This window comes from Mobula birostris, chromosome 10 (assembly GCF_030028105.1).
Source record: "Mobula birostris isolate sMobBir1 chromosome 10, sMobBir1.hap1, whole genome shotgun sequence".
Taxonomy (NCBI): Eukaryota; Metazoa; Chordata; class Chondrichthyes; order Myliobatiformes; family Myliobatidae; genus Mobula; species Mobula birostris.
The window spans coordinates 109,214,553-109,233,071 of NC_092379.1; the positions used below are offsets into that span (position 1 = coordinate 109,214,553).

The window sequence follows — 18,519 nt, forward strand, 5'->3', positions numbered from 1 at the left end:
TCGGCCGGTCCGCAAGAATATTGTCAATATTAAACCGGTTCGCGGTGCAAAAAAGGTTGGGGACCCCTGATTTAGAGACTCCTTCAAGCTGGCCTGGTTAAAGTCCCCCAAAATGACAGGGAAGGCACAAGGGTGGGTTGTTTCATGCCTCTTAATCATATTACACAGTTTAGTGATGTAATAGGATTAATTAAGAAGAAAAAAGGGAAGTACAAGCCTTCAAGACAACAGGAACAGGCATAATAGCGCTAGTAGTTGCAGTATGGAGAAGCAAGTATGTTTCCTGTTGGCTTTGCTTTTGTTCTGGGATCTCAGTAAGTATGTTCATTTTATCTCGCTTATTTGCCAAAAGGGGTGATGTGTGTGTTTGATCATACAATATTTCTTCTTCTGAAATATTATTTTTATTCCCACATTTTCAACAATAGCATTCACAATGAACTGTATAACATACTAGCAGTTGCTAGGTTTAAACTGAAGTTCAGTGTTATACATGAATCTGTGGAACTCTTTGCTACAGGCAGCTGTGGGGGCCAAGTCTTTATGTATATTTAAGGCAGAGGTTGATAGATTCTTGATTGATCAGGGCATGAAGGGATAGAGGGGACAGGCAGGAGATTGGGGCTGAGAGGAAATTTGGATTAGAGATGATGAAATGGCAGAGCAGACTCAATGGGCCAAATGCCCTAATTCTGCTCCTGTATCTTATGGTCGTAACTGTCTAAGACATTGAAGTGAAAATAATAGTAACTTAACTGAAAATATCACTTACTGCTTGTGTGAATGGCTCATCAATAAATGTGGTCGGCTGTGATATTGCCTCCCAGAGGACAGTCAGCATAGCTTTGGGTGGGAAAAGTCATTCTCATAAATTTGACTGAGTCTTTCTGAGAAAATGTATAAAATTATGAGAGCCATAGAGTGGCTAAACAGTCAGATTCTGTTTTTTTTTCCAGAGCCAATGGGTCAAATGTTAGATTTAAAGTGAGAGGGAGAATGTTTAAAGGAGTTGTGAGAGGGAAGTCCATTTGCAGAATGGTAGATACTTGGAATACACTGCCGGGAGAGGTGGCAGAAACAGATATGAGTTTCAGAAGCATTTAGACAGATACTTAACTAGGGACGGAATAAAGGGACAAAAACTACTTGATGGCAGGTAGGATTAATTAGATTGGTATCATTGTCTGTTTAAATCTGGTTGGCTGAAACCCTGTTTATGTCCTATACTTTTTAATATTCTATGATCAGTTGCAGTTGGGAGGCTACAACATCTTGTGTAGGGATGGCATTAAAATCTTACCTTCCATTACCAGAGTAAAGGTAGATTTTATTGATTTTGACCAAATGGATATGGGAGAAATGATGAAAAAAAGCTCAAGGCAAAGAACTGTCCAGAGACTATGATAGTTATTCCAGTGCCTAAAATGGAACCATTTAAGGTAAGTGGAATGCAAAGGGTAAAGAGTTCCTGAAACCATGCCTACAAGTTTTTTTTTCTCTCTCAATTTTATTTTCTTATCTTCTGGTTTGGATTTAACTCGCGTGACAACAGATTATAAATATTTTTGTAGCCAAGCACCATATTTTTGAGCTGGCAGTAGTGAAGGTGACCTGCAGAATGATTTCAATATGTAACAGTCAGTGATCTAAAGAGTTTTGATTACAGAAATTGTGACAAATTATGATTTTCTTTCACTTGTATCTAGATCTCTATGGATATATGGTATTCAGAATAAGAAGATTTCAGGTTTATTTGTGTTAATTATTTGGCCAACTTACAAAAAAAGATAGGTGGATGGAATTCACTTGTCATAATGCCCCAGGATCATTTTATCCAATTTATTGAGGATTAATTTTAACTATGGCAGATAAGGGCATGTGCATGTCACTGAGCAGCTGTTTCTAATTGTAGGGTGATGGAAACTAACAAGATTTTAGCTGAGTTGATCCAACAATCAGAGCTGAGCATGGGAAGGAAGAAAATTGGATGGGGTGTCGCGGTCAGCTTTAACAGCAGACTGGAACGTTTTTTCTTTATACTCAGGGTGACTCCTGGATTATTAGTAGCAAAGAATGTCTTTATAATCTTTATAACTGAGGGGAGCAATTTAAAAGAGACCTAAGAGGTAACTTCTTTACACCGAGGGTAAGGAGTACCTGGAATGAGTTGCCTGAGGAAGTAGTTGGGGTAGGTGGAATTGTAACATTTAAGAGGCATTTGGATAGGAACATGGAGGGTTATAGACCAACTATGGGTAACTGGGACTAGCAAGGAGGATACTGTAGTTGACAGGGACCAGTTGGGCAAGAGGACTTGTTTCTGTGTTGTATGACTCTGTGATTCTCAGCAGTGTGATGCCTATGTGTTGAGGTGATTTGCCACTGTTGCTTAAAGGCAAACTGAAGTAACCAGAGCATAAAAACTCTGGGCAGTGGTGAACTTTACAGTCTGTGGGAATGAGCTGGCGGTAGTGAGGGTGACCTGCAGAATGAGTTCAACATGTAACAAGCCATTGCCTTTGTGAAGTGTACCCTTAACAAATGTGACTGCAGCAACTGTTGCAGCTCACGGGGTCTTGGTTAGTGCAGATTTTGCTGTGCAAATGCCAGATGTCACTAAGCAGGCTAACCAGCCTCATCACCCTGGTTTACTGCAAATTCATTATTCCAACCACAAGTAGCAGGGAAAGATAGATATTTCCAAATCAAGTGTATGGTCTATGTTTAAATATTTTCACAACTCCTCAGGTTTTATTAAACATGCATATAAACAACATTCAGTCACAAGGTGTTAACTGGAAAGTGACATTTGTGACAATGTTGATACCCGATCAGAAGTAGTTTAACTATGACAATTGAATGACACCAACATCACTAGATAACCCATCAACAGTATCCTGGAGGACCAACTGTATAAATGCAGTGACTATATAATTGTGGCAAGGATTGCCCTCTTAATTTCTCAAATCGATTTCACATTCTGCAAGGTACAAGGTAAGAATATCATGAAAAGCTCTCCACTTGCCTGAATGAATGTAGCTTCATTCAGCATCTTAAACATACATACCCTCCATCATCAACAACTGATGCTTTGGTGCGTGACTTACCTAATGACTTCCAGAAACTCTCCTCAGCTTCTTAAGCTGCATGTCCCAAACCTAGAACTTCTTCCTACTGGAAGGACCAAAGTGAAGGTCACACCCTCCAAATTGTATGCTATCCTGCTTTGAAAATATATAATTCCTACTTCATCATGGTGCATCAGGGTCTTAAAACTCCCCGTCCAACATCTACATGGGAGATGCTTCATCAAATGAACTGCTGCAGTTTGAAAATGTAGCACAGCTCTTTTTTAAAGTCCATTAGGGATATTAAGTCTTCCTAGTAAAACTAGGAAGTCTTCCTAGTAAAAGAATAAAAGGAGTAACTGTGGGTAATGAAGGGTGAGCAAATCAAAATGAAGGCCCCACAGAAAAGTTTAGCATTGTAGCATGAGTTTAAAGGCATACTATTGAACATGGAACACAAATTAAAATTGATTATTTCTGAATACCAGAAAAAACACTTGTAAGTTACTTTGCATTTTTGTCTCTGTCAAATCTTGGTGGATGTCCATTCTACACAGAGGTTGGTAACATCGAGAAGAAGCAAGTGAAAACCATTGTGAATATTATGAATTTCAGGCTACCACTTTAGCAGATCTAAAGCCAGTGGAAACTGTATGAAGAATTTATGCCTATTATCTTCTAATTTATTTACTGTACATTTTTTTTAGAGATACAACAGGAGAAAGCCCCTGCCCAGCAACCCACCTACTTAACACTAGCTTAATCACAGGGCAATTTACAATGACCAATTAACCTACTAACCAGTATGTCTTTGGACTGCGGGAGGAAACTGGAGCACCCGAGGGAAACCCATGTGCCCATGTGGAGAATATACAAACTCTTTGTAGACAGTGCTAGAATTGAACTTCAGACTCCAGAATGCCCTGAGCTGTAATAGTGCCATGCTAATCACTACACCACTTTGACAGTGTTCGTGGCTTAGGTGCGAATGATATTTAAAAGACGTACACAGAACATTTTGCTCAAAGCGTTCTACCAAATTACATGGGAATAATAAACCTGTCAAAATGTAATTCATTATTTTTGTATTTTTGCCCTTAAAAAGGGTTGATCTCATCTGTAACATTGCCAGATGTCTTTCTCCTTGCCCACTTTACTGGCTTCATTATTGCTATATGACCATGATTTAGTAGCAGGATGGGCAGTCACTCTGACAGGTTATTCCTCAAAGTAAGACTGTGCTGTTAGTGGAACACAAACTCTATCATTGACTGTTCTCTGGTTATCTGTTTTACAGCTAATTCTCTTACACTGATTGCTCCTGAGGAGGTAAAAGGGCTATTGCAAGAATCAGTCACCATCCCCTGTGTCTATAAACCGTCTCCTCAGTGCACTGATGTGATGGTCACCTGGTACATTGATACAAATGACATTCTCATACATAGAGCTGAAAATAGTGATTATATTCCACTTTCCATCAATCGGGACAGAATCACTATGAATCACAGTCCTGGTGATGTCTCACTTAACCTGAAAAAATTGGCCTACAGTGATCAAGGAACTTACACTTGTGAAGTTAAGTGCCGGTTTGTTAATAGGTTAGAAGGAGTACAAAAAAGATTGAGTGTCAACTTAACAGTGATAAGAGGTAAGTAATATTTTGACTGCTTGTTGTTTTACACATCTTGTTCATGATTAAGTATAACAACTGGTAGAATTGTTGAAAGATATTACTTTAATGAGTTAGCCATTATTTATTTGTACATTTAGTAGAGAAATTAAGCATACGTTCCACAAAGCATTGAGTATAATGTGAAGCAATATTACATTGAGTGAATAACCTCACACAATAACTCCTGAAGTACTATGCAAAAGTCTTAGGCACATATACAGTATATAGCTAAGATGCCGAAGACTTTTCCACAGTACTGTACATATTGGGATTTTGTAATGCAAAACTTGGGCAACTGTTACAGTAGCTTTATAAATATTTGTTTATGGCTTTTTAATCATTTTCATATGATTAGTTTTCCTTTAAGTGGAGAGCTCTAATTATTCTAATAACAGTAACTGCTGGGAGCTGAGTGTGGTTGGTAAGGAACTGTTAATTGTCTGGCACTTTAGTTTCATGAACATTAACTGTCACGAATCGGCCCCATATGTTGTCATCTGTTTCATACACTGTTGTCTTGCTAAATGGAATTCAACATGATGCAATCCATAGTGACCTTCCACATTTCTATCATTGCGGCAGAAGGACGGTCATTGATGAAATAATCGAAGGTGGGTGGACCTTGGATACTGCCCTGAGGATCCCTGCTGTGTTGCCCTGGTGCTAAAATGATGGACCTCTAACAAACACAGACATAATCCTATTGATGCTCATTGATGTTTCTACTACCATGTCACTTTGATTCTACACTCAGTCAAATGCAGCCTAGATGTCAAAGGCAGTCACTCTCAACTCTCCTGTTGAATTAAGCCCCTTGGTCCACACTTGGATGAAATGGTGATGAGGACTGAAATGAAGCAGTCCAGGCAAAATGCAAGCTGCGCATTGCTGATTAGGTTATTGGCTGGTAAGCGACTGTACAGTTGGAGACTACTTCCGTCACTTTGCTGGTGATTGAGAGTGGGTTAATCAGGTGGTAATGAGCCAGTTTAGATTTTATGTGAACCTGGGCAGATTCCCACATTGCCAGTGTTGTAACTGTGGTGGAGCAGCTTGACTGGAGGTGCAGCAAACACTGAAGAGCAGGCGTTCAGCATTCCAACTGGCATGTGCCTGGTCCGGAATTTTCTTTGAAAGTGAATTCAGAGAGTGACAACTCCAGTACCTATGGATTCTAATTTTGTTATGGAATGTAGCTTGCACGTTGCACGAGATATTTCTGAGTTTTGTAAGTAGTATATGGTCATTCTTTCTTTGCATTTGAAGAGACATTTTCTATGCCATAGCATTAATATCTAGGTATCAGAACTATTTTGCTGACTGCAAATATTTTTTTGCTGTACAGATATTGTGAAAGTGTATAAAAATGCAAATATGTTTTTCATTCATTGTGGCTTAACTACAAACTGTACTTAACATCACCACATTATTTTTGCACACGCAGGCTGTACCTAAAACAAAGAAACCAATGTAAATCAGGTTGATTCACTCAATTAGTTTTTAAAACTTCAACGTTGTCTTAGAAAACAAATGTTCTGCTTGTTATATGGTGAAAGCAGAAAACATTCATAGTCAGAAATCCATACAATCAAGGCAATAAATGCGGGAACCAGCACCTGAAAGAGTAAAACCCGTTTCAAAAGTGAAGTGACTAGCTATTTCAGAATCAGAATCAGGTTTATTATCACTGGCATGTGACGTGAAATTTGTTAACTTAGCAGCAGCAGTTCAATGCAATACATAATCTAGCAGAGAGAGAGAAAAAAATTATAATAAATAAAATAAAACTTAATAATAAACAAGCAAATCAATTATGTATATTGAATAGATTTTTAAAAATGTGCAAAAACAGCAATACTGTATATTAAAAAAAATGAGGTACTGTAGTCCAAAGCTTCAATGTCCATTTAGGAATCGATGGCAGAGGGGAAGAAGCTGTTCCTGAATTGCAGTGTGTGTGCCTTCAGGTTTCTGTATCTCCAACCTGGTGGTAACAGTGAGAAAAGGGCATGCCCTGGGTGATGGAGGTCCTTAATAACAGACACTGCCTTTCTGAGACACTGCTCCCTAAAGATGTCCTGAGTACTTTGTAGGCTTTTTAGCATTTGTTAGTCTCGCGAGACCGTGGATCTGCGCCTGGAAAGTCTTGCTTCAGTCTCTCCAGGGCACAGGCCTGGGCAAGGTTGTATGGAAGACCGGCAGTTGCCCAAGCAGCAAGTCTCCCCTCTCCATGCCACCGATGCTGTCCAAGGGAAGGGCAAGGGCTGATACAGCTTGGCACCAGTGACGTCGCAGGAGTTGCCAGAGCGAGGTTGAAAGCAACGTTGGACTGGCTTAGGGATTCCAGCTCTGGATTTGTCCTCAGGGTTTACTCCCGAAGCCTTTCCCAGAAGTGGATATGGCCGCAAGGCAGTGGAGGTTTGAAATCAGAGTTTTCCCTCTCTTAGGTGGACTGCCTTCTCAGGCTGACGAGCTCCATCTACCTGAAGTACTGGTTTTAAGGCGCCAGGACCCACCTTCGCCCCTTCTCCTGTCAGTAGAAACAGTTCCGCTGGGCTTAGAGGCGAAGCCACACGAGAAGGCCAGGAGTTGGACTTGGTTGTCAGAGGCTATTTGAGGCGCATGCCATGAGGAGCACTTTAGGTAGTGGGAGATTGCCCCCACTACCACTCCTTGGCTTGACAACCTTGGAAGCCAAGGTTAGTACCCAAGATGGAGCAGACTAGATTTACAACCTTCTGCAGCTTCTTTCGGTCCTGTGCAGTAGCCCCTCCATACCAGACAGTGATGCAGCCTGCTCTCCACAGTACAACTGTTTAAGCTTTTGAGTATATTTGTTGACATGCCAAATCTCTTCAAACTCCTAATAAAGCATAGCCGCTGTCTTGCCTTCTTTATGACGACATCGATATATTGGGACCAGGTTAGATCCTCAGAGATCTTGACACTGAGGACACTGAGCTGTTCACTTTCTCCACTTCCGATCCTCTATGAGGATTGGTATGTGTTCCTTCAATGACAATGAATGAGTAGACTTTAATGACCGGCTTTCATTTATGTGATACTTCTTAGTCAAAAGTCAATAACTGGCCAAATAAAGATTTGGTAACTATTTAAATGGTGGCCCACAAAATGTATTAAGATTAGGAGTGAAATGTAAAGCCTGCTGTAAAGTAACCACAAAGCAGCTAAATTGATTATCATGTTGTTTTGCAATGATACAGGATATTTATCTCAAGCAGCACAACCACCAGTCTAAATGCTTCAACACCAAACAAACTTTTTTGGAATAAACTGCTGCACCTCTCCAAGGCTTCTTAAACAGCACACATCAAGACCACAACTTCTATTCCCCCAATGAACAGAGGCAGCAACTGCAATAAATCACCCCTCTCCAAATTGCATATTATCCTTATTTGAAAATAAGTGACCTTGCATTACGATTGGGTCTAAGTCCTAGTACTCTCTGTCCAATTGCAGTATGAGAGATCCTTCGCTGGTGTGGTTGAAGTATTTTCAAAGACGATTAGGTATATTAATAAATGCTAGTCTTCCCAGGAATATCCAAGAATAAAAGGAATTTCTATAATTGTAGGTAATGTAGGGAGAGAAAATCAGAAAAGTAGTGGGAAGGTTAACTTTGTAGTAATGGCAACGAGTGGTGGAAAACACAAATATTGAACGTGGATCGTAAATTAAAATGAAATATTTCCCAAAGCTTGTGCTAATAGTGTTAAAGTATTTTTGTATTTCTGCTTCTACCTGATGACGGTGAATGTCTCATTCTACACATTCATTCATACCATTGAGGAGAAAGAAGATAAAGTCATTGTCGATATTATGAATTTCAAACTACCACCTTGTGAAAACCAATGAAAACTCAACAAAAAATTCCATCCAATTAGTATCTGATGTGGAGGAGAATGTAGTAAAGAAGACAGTGTCATGGTTTTTGTGGTGAATAATATTAATAAGGGACAGAACACTTTACTCAAAAAATTTTACTGCCACGTTACATGGAAATAATAAGTTGTCAAAATTTAATTAATCATTTTTGCCTTTTTGCCCTTAAAATATTCTAGACTCATCTGTGACATTTCCAGATGTGTTTCTCCTTGTCCATTCTATTGGCTTCATTGATTGCTATATAATTGAAGTTTTAAATCAGGATGGGCACTCAGCTTGGTACAAGTATGCCTTTGGCAAGTTATTCTCCATCCAGGAAGTGAAAGGGGGGATTATTCTCTGAATGGAGAGCAAATACAAAAAACTGAGGACCAAAGGGACTTGGGAGTCCTTGTGCAGGATTCTCTAAAGGTTAATTGCAGGATGAGTCTGTGGTGAGGAAGGGAAATGCAATGTTAGCGGGTCATTTCAAGAGGACTAGAATATAAAGGTAAGGATGTAATGTTGAGACTTTATAAAGCAGAGGTCCCCAACCTTTTTTGCAGTGCGGACCGGTTTCATGTTGACAATATTCTTGCGGACCGGCCGACCGGGGAGTGGGAGTGGGGGTGGGGGTGGGGGGCGGGATGGTTGCCAACGGACAAGAGTAGCAGTCAAATACATTGTGTTTACCCAGAGAAGACTACAATGACCATGAAGCCTTGCGCGGGCACCTGTGCGCATGCGTGCACCTGCCGATTATTTTTCCACAAATCGTGTTTGGCGATTCTGTTCGGGGGGGGGGGTGTTAATCACGACTGGAATATCGGTAATGAGTGGCTAATACACTCAATTTCGTTTCTAAAAGGCTTTATCTAACGAATTTAATGTTAAACACACAGTGCATTTTCCTCGCATGAATATAGTGATAAGTCAATTATCAGGGGAGGACAAGGGAGCTTGAAGTAAGTGTTGAATGAACTTCCAGTAGAAGTGTCAGAAGCAGGTTCGATATTATCATTTAAAGAAAAATTGAATAGGTATATGGGCAGGAAAGTAATGGAGGGTTATGGGCTGAGTGCAGGTCGGTGGGACAAGGTGAGAGTAGCGTTCAGCACGGACTAGAAGGGCAGAGATGGCCTGTTTCCGTGCTGCAATTGTTATATGGTTATATAAGTCAATAGCATCATAACATTTTAAGTAACGTTTGGATATTAAACCCAGCGCATATTTTCCCCGTATGAACTTATAAAATCATTGCAACGCACCAATATCGCTGAATCAGTGGGAGCCCTGGGCTTGCTTTCCTGCAACAAGACGGTCTTATCAAGGGGTGATGGGGGACAGCGATACTCGAATGGGGTTCCTTATGTCCAGTCTATTCCGCAATTTAGTTTTTGTTACATTCATCGCAGAGATATGTTGGAAATTGAAGCAACGTTTTCAGTGCTTCCATGGCTATCTCAGGATATTGAGCCTTGACTTTGATCCAGAATGCCGGCAGAGATGTTATGTCAAACAGACTTTTCAGCCCGCCGTCATTTGCAAGCTCGAGGAGTTGATCTCCTTCCTGCGCTGACGTGGACGACACGCGCGTAATGGCTCAACAGTGGGCGTGACAGGGAATGAGGAAAGGTGCAGCTGACAAGGAAAGGTGCTGCCCATGACAGGGAATGAGGAAGGGTGCAGCTGACTCATATTGCCAAATCATATCGTTTCCTCGCGGCCCGGTACCGGTCCGCAGCCTGGTGGTTGGGGACCGCTGTTATAAAGCACTGCTGAGACCTCTCTTGGAGTATTGTAAGCAGGTTTGGGCCCCGTATCTTTGAAAGGATGTGCTGGAACTGGGGAGGGTTCAAAGGAGGTTCATGAAAATGATAAAAAGAGAAAATCTGCAGATGCTGGAAATCCGAGCAACACACACAAAATGCTGGAGGAACTCAGCAGGCCAGGCAGCATCTATGGAAAGTCGACTGCACTTTTTTCCATAGATGCTGCCTGGCCTCCGAGTTTCTCCAGCATTGAAACCTATCAAGTGGTGAAAGGCCATGATAGAGTAGATGTGGAGAAAATGTTTCCTATGGTGGGAGAGTCTAAGACCAGAGGACACAGCTTCAGAGTAGAAGGGCGTCCTTTTACAACGGAGATGAGGAGGAATTTATTTAGCTAGAGAGTGGTTAATCTGTGGAATTCTTTGCCACAGGCAGCTGCGGAGGCCAAGTCTTTATGTATATTTAAGGCAGAGGTTGATAGATTCTTGATTGGTCAAGCCATGAAGGGATATGGGGAGAAGGCAGGAGATTGGAGCTGAGAGGAAAATTGGATCAGCCATGATGAAATGGTGGAGCAGACTCGATGGGCCAAATGGCCTAACTCTGCTCCTATCTCTTATGGTCTTAAATAGCATCACTGTTAGTGGAAGACAAGTTCTACCATTTATGGTTTTCTGTTTATCTATTTTACAGCTGATCCCCTTACACTGACTGTTCCTGAGGAGGTAGCAGGGCAATTGAGAGAATCAGCCACCATTCCTTGTACCTACAGGCCATCTCCTCAGTATTCTCCTGTGATGGTCACTTGGTACATGAATAGAGACACCATTCTTATATACAGAGATAAAAATGCTGCTTATATTCCACGTTACGTCAATCGGGGCAGAATTAGTATCAACGACCAACCTGGAGATGTCTCACTTGTCCTGAAAAACCTGGTTTACGCTGATCGAGGAACTTACACTTGTGAAGTAGAGTGGCAGTTTGCTAATGGATTAAAAAAAACAGGAAGAAGTTTGAGCGTCAATTTAATAGTAGTAAGATGTAAGTAATATTTTTGACTGTTTGTCACTCCAAATCTTTTATCAATAATAAACCGCCAGCAGATTTGTTGAAATATGTTGTTCCAACATCTTACATTTTCAAATGATAGATTCATAGTGATTGCCAAATGGGTCATAAAAATAAGCTGAACTTAGAAGCAGTCAATTGTTTGAGAAGAATTTATTGAAGAAGGAAAACTGTTAATATTACATGTCCTTGACTTTTCATTATCACTGCAAGTTGACATTTTTGAAGCCAATTAGGGCCATGTGAAATGAGACTATATTTGGGGGAGAGCAGGAGTTAGCATGCTGGAGGGATGAGTGATAGTGGCAAGAAAGGAATAACCAAAAGAGATCTGATAGCTGGAGAATGAGAGTTATTAATGGACAAATACTAATTATGCAAAGCAAAGTAACATTTAAAATTGGTTTGTTTACTTCAGCGTTAAGTCCTAATAAACTTTCTCCGAATGAAGTGCTGTTGGCTTTGAACAAAATACTCAATTGCCCAGATCATTCCAACAATGTCAGCTTATCCAACAGTGCAGCTCTGATTTTTATGATTCAGTGTTAATAAATACATTGATAAAATGAAAGCAAACTAAACTGAATTATTATGATTGAAGTCTTTTTGAAGCAATTGATGCATTGATTCATTATTCATTTTTCACATATGAAGATAAAACCATCTATTATTTCACCCATTATCTTCCTATCTTTACCCTCTGACAAATCTCCTGCTGGTCCATCCCATAAGGTTATTCTCATCAGTGGTGAGATTATTGCATTAAAATGGGACCATGTAATATGATCTATTTCTCTGTAAACTCATTTTAACATGCGATATATATGTTTGAAAATTAGGAGCTACTTGCCTGAGGTCAGTTCTAGTCCTTCATTGATGTTATGACGGATATGTGAGCACAGAGAACACTCCTTGCTAAGATATTAATACAGTGTTTCATCAGGGCATACTCTTAGGGTAAACGAAGGTAAAAGTCTGCATGGAAATTGTTCCTCTGAAAGAAAATCAGGCGATGAAGGATTCCAAAAACTGTAGCTATCAATAGTTTTGTTGGCTTCATTTGTAGATAATTTTCATCTTAGTGTCAAAATGACTTGGAATATAGATAAAGCCATCAGCTCTTTACAGATGATGAGACATTTGTTGTCATATTACAACCACGTCGAGATGTCAAATTTATATAATTAAATGCATGAACTTTCAGGGTGTCCAGAAACCAGAAAAATTAAGTATGTTTTTCCTTAATTGTTAGCTAACAAAAAGCTGGTACAGGTTCAAAATTAACACCCTAGTTTTTCTTCCTGTAGCTGAAACTAAAAGAAGGATAAATCTCCATCTAATACTATTTTCCACAGCTCTACCTTCCACAAGATCTCCAACAAGCCTGACCTCTAGTTCCATCAGTGGTAAGTTTATAGTTTTTACGTTTGTAGCTTCGTGCCATGTCACTGTATTTTGTTTATAAATCCTATTCTGGAAAAGTGTAGAATTGCATGCTCATCTGTCAATCTTACACACCTACGTCCTTCCTGGTGAAGTAACTCTGAGCACATCAGTTACTATTATGCTGCTGAATGTGCTCACCACTGATAGCTTACGATGGCAGGAGATAAGAATGTTTGGCAATTTTTCTTTCACTCGGTTATTGGTTATACATTTCCTCTTGCCAAGAATAACAGGAAAAGTTTCTGCTGCCCTGTTGGAAACTGATTGTGCACCAAATCTGGGAAGTCTACGCAAATGAGAGTCCTGAACTGTCGTAGTCATAAATGGCAGATCCAGTGGATCATGGATAAGTCCTAAAAATGACAGTTAGTTATTGCACTGTAACATGATTGTCCATACTTTGTGTCATGTATGTATGCAATAAATAAGATGAAGAAAGGAAAGGCAGCAGGTCGTGATGAATTAGTAATAGAACAAATTATCGACCTTGAAGATTATGGAATTGAAAAACTTACTGATGTAATCAATGACATTTATGAGACTGGAATAATACCAGAAGAGATGAAAAAATCAGTATTTATCACTCTTCCTAAGAAACCTGGAGCAATAGAATGTGAATTACATAGGACCATAAGTTTAATGAGTCATATCACCAAGGTACTTCTATGAATTTTGATGACAAGAGCTAAAAGTAAGATACAAGCCGAAATAGGCAAAGAAAAATGTGGTTTTGTGAAAGAAAAAGGTACAAGAAACGCAATATTGATGTTAAGGATACTATCAGAATGAGCTATTCAAGTGCAAAAAGATTTGTTTGTTTGTTTTATCGACTACACAAAAGCATTTGATAAAGTGAAGCACAGTAAGTTATTTGAAATATTACAGAAAACTCTAGATCTAGATTTGAAAGACCTCTGCCTAATCAGAAATCTGTTCTGGGAACAAACTGCCGCAGTAGGACTAGATGGAGAAGTGAGTCAGTTTACGAAAATCAAGAGAGGCGTTAGACAAGGGTGTGTTTTCTCTCCTGATTTATTTAATGTGTACAGTGAAATAATATTACAAAAAATAAGAGACATCTTGGGAATCAAAGTTGGCTGTGAAAACATCAATAATTTCAGAAATGCAGATGACACTGTGTTAATTGCAAGTACGGAGGAAGAACTACAAAACTTAATTGATATAGTTGTTGAAGAAAGTGCAAAAATGGGTCTATCTATCAATTGCAAAAAGACAGAATGTATGGTGATATCCAAAAAGAAGGAGAATCCTATCTGCAGGCTGAGAATAAATGGGGAAGACATAAGACAAATACAGAACTTTTGCTACTTAGGAAGCTGGGTGAGATCAGATGGCAGGTGCGACATGGACATCAATAGGAGAATAGGGATGGCAAAAGACACCTTTATGAGAATGAAGAGTATACTGTCCAATACTAAACTAGGCATGACAACCCACCTCAGAGTACTGAAATGTTACAATTATGTTATATGCCTCAGAATATTGGACAATAACTAGTAACATGAGGAAACTAATTGAAGCAGCAGAGATGTGGTTTTTGAGGAGGATGCAAAGAATATCATGGATGAAACGAATATCTAACGAGGATGTCATGACCAGAGCAAACACAAAAGAAAAATAATGTATGAGATCATGAAAAGGCAACGTAACTTCATTCGACATGTGATTAGGAAAGAGGAGTTAGAATGTATGGTAATGATGGGAAAGATTGAAGGGAAGAAAGCAAGAGAAAGACAAAGACAAATGATGATGGAGACAGCAGCCAGAGAACTGGAAATGAATACCAATGAATTGATCCACTTGACCCGAAACAGGAGTGTGTGGGCCATGGCAGTCAAAGCTCAAACTGGGCATGGCACCTGATGATGTTGATGATGTATGCTGATGTTTAATAAGTAATTTATCTAAGAGAATTTCATGGTTATCTAACAGGTGGCCCATACAAAGTGTTAAGATAAGTTTGGTAATGTAATATCAAAAAACAGGAGCTGCAGATTGGGCCCACAATGAGTTTGAAGGACTTTATTAATTTTCAAGGAATTGATTGATGTGACTTCCGATTTTACTCTGAATAGCCTCATTTGCTGTGTTTCACCGAACCAATGGTCCCAGTGGAATGGATATCCATCATCTGTAGAAACTGTACATTTTCCAAGGCAGCACACATCAAAGTTGCTGGTGAACGCAGCAGGCCAGGCAGCATCTGTAGGAAGAGGTGCAGTCGACGTTTCAGGCCGAGACCCTTCGTCAGGACTAACTGAAGGAAGAGTGAGTAAGAGATTTGAAAGTTGGAGGGGGAGGGGGAGATCCAAAATGATAGGAGAAGACAGGAGGGGGAGGGATGGAGCCAAGAGCTGGACAGGTGATAGGCAAAATTCCACATCCCATTCCCATTCTGACATGTCTATCCACGGCCTCCTCTACTGTAAAGATGAAGCCACACTCAGGTTGGAGGAACAACACCTTATATTCCGTCTGGGTAGCCTCCAACCTGATGGCATGAACATCGACTCCTCTAACTTCCGCTAATGCCCCACCTCCCCCTCGTACCCCATCTGTTACTTATTTTTATACACACGTTCTTTCTCTCACTCTCCTTTTTTTCCCTCTGTCCCTCTGAATATACCCCTTGCCCATCCTCTGGGTCCCCCCCCCCCCCGTCTTTCTTCCTGGACCTCCTATCCCATGATCCTCTCGTATCCCTTTTGCCTATCACCTGTCCAGCTCTTGGCTCCATCCCTCCCCCTCCTGTCTTCTCCTATCATTTTGAATCTCCCCCTCCCCCTCCAACTTTCAAATCCCTTACTCACTCTTCCTTCAGTTAGTCCTGACGAAGGGTCTCGGCCTGAAACGTCGACTGCACCTCTTCCTAGAGATGCTGCCTGGCCTGCTGCGTTCACCAGCAACTTTGATGTGTGTTGCTTGAATTTCCAGCATCTGCAGAATTCCTGTTATTTTCCAAGGCAGTTTAGATTTTCTAAGGGACTCATCAAAAGCAGTGATTTCCTTGAATCTTTAAAAAAAACAAAAGTGAGAACCATCAATTGGACCAAGTACAACACATAGTAACTAAAACCTCCAATCATTCCTCCATCCCAGAACCCAGCAGTGGAAATAGGTAAAATGTTTGATAGACTTGTATTAATGGTCTTGCATCAATATTTATGAGACGTGTACAACTGATTACATAGGTTAACCTGCATCCCCATCCCTGTGATGCCAAATGCCTGCAAATTGCAGCACTACATGTAACCAACTATTATTAATCTGAATTTGGTTAATATTACCTGCAGCTTTGATGCAATTTAGGGAAGTCTGGGAGAGTGTTTATCATTGCTATAAAATGTTGGAGATGGTGGGTTGGACCTCCGCTAGCTTGCAGGCCACCCCGGGCGAGGTATAGCACCCGATTAGCATCTCTCCACCCCCCCCCCCCCCAACAATCAGTGCCATGTGAAGCTCTGGGAGCATATCACAAATCCTAGTTATGTGACCACTGTCACTAGGCAGACAATCTCTGAAGAGTATTGATAATAGCTGGGGTCACCCGTCTTGTAAAGACACTGCCCAGAAGGAGGCAATGGCAAACCACTTCTGCAGAAAATTTGAAAAGAACAATCATTGTCATGCACGTCATACAATATGGCACATGATGATGATGATGATGATGATGATGATATAACATTGAACAGCAGGGGGCAGTAATAATTCACCAGTCAAGTGGTCTGTTGTAATTCTCACCTGATGTGAATTATTGTATGGTTCACTCATCAAAAGCAGTGCCTTCCTTAATGTTTAACAAAAAACCTAAGAGTGACATGGAAGGGGTGATCAATTGGCCAGACCTGTTATATACAGTAATTAAAACTTCCAGTCATTCTTCCATCCCAACATCCAGCAGTTTCTGATTAATTACGGTGCACCTTGTAACCTGTATTGAGAAAAAGTACACGGGTGGCACATTGGTGTAGTTGGTTGGGGCAATGCTTTACTGTACAGGAGACGCGGGTTCAATTCCTGCTATGTACGTTCTCCCTGTGACCGCATGCTCCGGTTTCCTCTGGGTGCTCTGGTTTCCTCCCACAGTCCAAAGATGTACTGGTTGGTAGTTTAATTGGCCATTGGAAATTGTCCTGTGATTAGGCTTGCATTAAATTGGGGGATTGCTGGGTGGTGTGACTTGAAGGATCTATTCTGTGCTGTATCTTAATAAATAATAAATAAAAAAAAATAACAAGAATTAGGGAAAATGCCTCATAGACTTGAGGTAATGGCCTTGCCTCAGTGTGAGTCAGACATATACAGACTGTTCAGGTTATTTTAGCTGCATCCTATTCCTTAATTCCTTAATGATTAATGACTGCAGCATGACATGTAACCAAGTATTACTGATCCACATTTTGGTTGTGTTGTCTGTAACGTCACCACACTTCAGGTAAGTTTATGAGGGAACTGTATTTCTCATTGTCAGAAGATGATGAACAGCAGGGGGCGGTAATAGTTCACCAGTAAGTGGTGCATTATCAAAGTCAAAGTTGAGTTTATTGTCATAAACACACATGAACGCAGGAGCAATGGAAAACTTACTTACGACAGTATGACAGACACATAGCATCATATAAGCAGCATTTACAATAAAGATAAATCATACACAAGTTTTACAAGAAAACACAATTAGAACAATACAAAGTCGATTTTAGTGCAGAGTGTTGCTGAACTGTAATGATTAGGATTTTGCTGGTTGGTTCAAGAACGGAACGGTTGAAGAGAAGTAGCTGTTCTTGACCCAGGTGGTGTGGGACTTCAGGCTTCTGTATCTCCTGCCTGATGGTAGTTATAAAGAGGTGGCATGGCCTGGATGATGAGGATGTTTGACAGATATTGCCTTCTAGGGGCATCTCCTCTGGTGATGGGGAGGGATACGCCTGTGATGTATAGTGCAGAGTCCACGATGCCTTGCAGCTCCTTATGTTTCTGTGTATTTGAATTGCCGTATCAGACCATGGTGCAATCAGTCAGGATACTTTCAACTGGAGTGAACAACACCTTATATTCCGTCTGGGTAGGCTCCAACCTGATGGCATGAACACTGACTTCTCTAACTTCCGCTAATGCCCCACCTCCTCCTCGTATCCCATCTGTTATTTATTTATATACACACATTCTTTCTCCCTCTCTCCTTTTTTTCCCTCTGTCCTTCTGACTATACCCCTTGCCCATCCTCTGGGTTCCCCCCTCCCCCTTTTCCTTCTCCCTGGGCCTCCTGTCCCATGATCCTCTCATATCCCCTTTTGCCAATCACCTGTCCAGCTCTTGACTCCATCCCTCCCCCTCCTGTCTTCTATCATTTTGGATCTCCCCCTCCCCCTCCCACTTTCAAATCTCTTACTAGCTCTTCCTTCAGTTAGTCCTGACGAAGAGTCTCGGCCTGAAACGTCGACTGTACCTCTTCGTAGAGATGCTGCCTGGCCTGCTGCGTTCACCAGCAACTTTTATGTGTGTTGCTAGGATACTTTCAACAGCAGAAGTCTGTTAGAGTGTTCAGTGACAAGCTGAACCTCCTTAACTTTCTGAGAAAGTAAAG

The 18,519-nt window shown here is 40.7% G+C and overlaps 1 protein-coding gene across 2 annotated transcripts in view; it reads left to right on the plus strand.

Annotated features, from left to right (window-relative positions):
* The first annotated feature begins 240 nt into the window (after positions 1-240).
* Positions 241-18,519, plus strand: part of LOC140204247 (CXADR-like membrane protein) — a 33,099-nt gene continuing 14,820 nt past the window's right edge. The window contains exons 1-4 of one of the 2 annotated variants that reach the window (XM_072270802.1): positions 241-314; positions 4,366-4,716; positions 11,091-11,441; positions 12,824-12,874. In XM_072270802.1, the coding sequence (XP_072126903.1) occupies positions 263-314; positions 4,366-4,716; positions 11,091-11,441; positions 12,824-12,874 (805 nt within the window). In that variant the 5' untranslated portion in view covers positions 241-262. The remainder of the gene's footprint in view (positions 315-4,365; positions 4,717-11,090; positions 11,442-12,823; positions 12,875-18,519) is intronic. The other variant, XM_072270803.1, reaches the window with a different exon arrangement.